The 667-nt window shown below is 39.6% G+C and overlaps 1 protein-coding gene across 1 annotated transcript; it reads right to left on the reverse strand. All coding sequences in view use genetic code 11, as the record gives it.

The window, feature by feature from the left end:
• Nucleotides 1–289: 289 nt before the first annotated feature.
• On the reverse strand, nt 290–667 carry EGR_11017 (hypothetical protein; the record flags this gene model as incomplete). The annotated part of the gene is made up of 2 exons (XM_024500266.1): nt 290–355; nt 614–667. 2 exons carry the CDS (start codon nt 665–667, stop codon nt 290–292), a joined length of 120 nt encoding a protein of 39 aa, XP_024345319.1.

Consider the following 667-nt stretch of genomic DNA (forward strand, 5'->3'; position numbering starts at 1 on the left):
CATGCCGTACTGCCACCAAATTTAAAATAGTTCTTAGGGCCAGATTGCAGACACAACCAAAGTGTTACATTCTAAAATCGTATGGGCAAATTAATGTGCATAAAGTTATCTTTTAAATTTAAATCTTTGTATTAGAATCTAGGCAGTGTTACTGAACGAAGTCAGACCAACATATGGAGGACTGTGATACTTGTGACATTTCACGCGAATATGCCTATCGTGGCATCTTTAACAATTCCACTTTGGCATTACCGTTCAAGTAATTATTAAGAAGCTTTAAATCGGAGTTTTATCGTTGACCTTTAACGGGCATCTCTTCTGCATCGGCTATCTTCAATCCTTTTGTGAAAAGCGTCTGCATTGATGGGCTGAAAATAATTAGACTCAAAATCAACTGATGTGCAGCGGAACGGAATAAATGGAAGAAGCATCCTTGTTCAAAACCATTCATGGCGCGATCCAACCCAAAAAAACGTCTTAATGACACAACATGTAAGTAGTAAATATGGGTATAGGTGAGCCTTAATTAAGACATCATAAACATCAGTGAAGATTTCAGTGGCGAATGGACTCTCGTAAATTTGCTGTCCTGGTGGGTGGAGAAGGTGCCTACCGTAAAACCTAGGATGGCTTGAATGCAACGTAGGAAACCGCCTCCATGAACCAT

This window comes from Echinococcus granulosus, assembly GCF_000524195.1.
Source record: "Echinococcus granulosus chromosome Unknown EG_S00331, whole genome shotgun sequence".
Lineage (NCBI taxonomy): Eukaryota > Metazoa > Platyhelminthes > Cestoda > Cyclophyllidea > Taeniidae > Echinococcus > Echinococcus granulosus.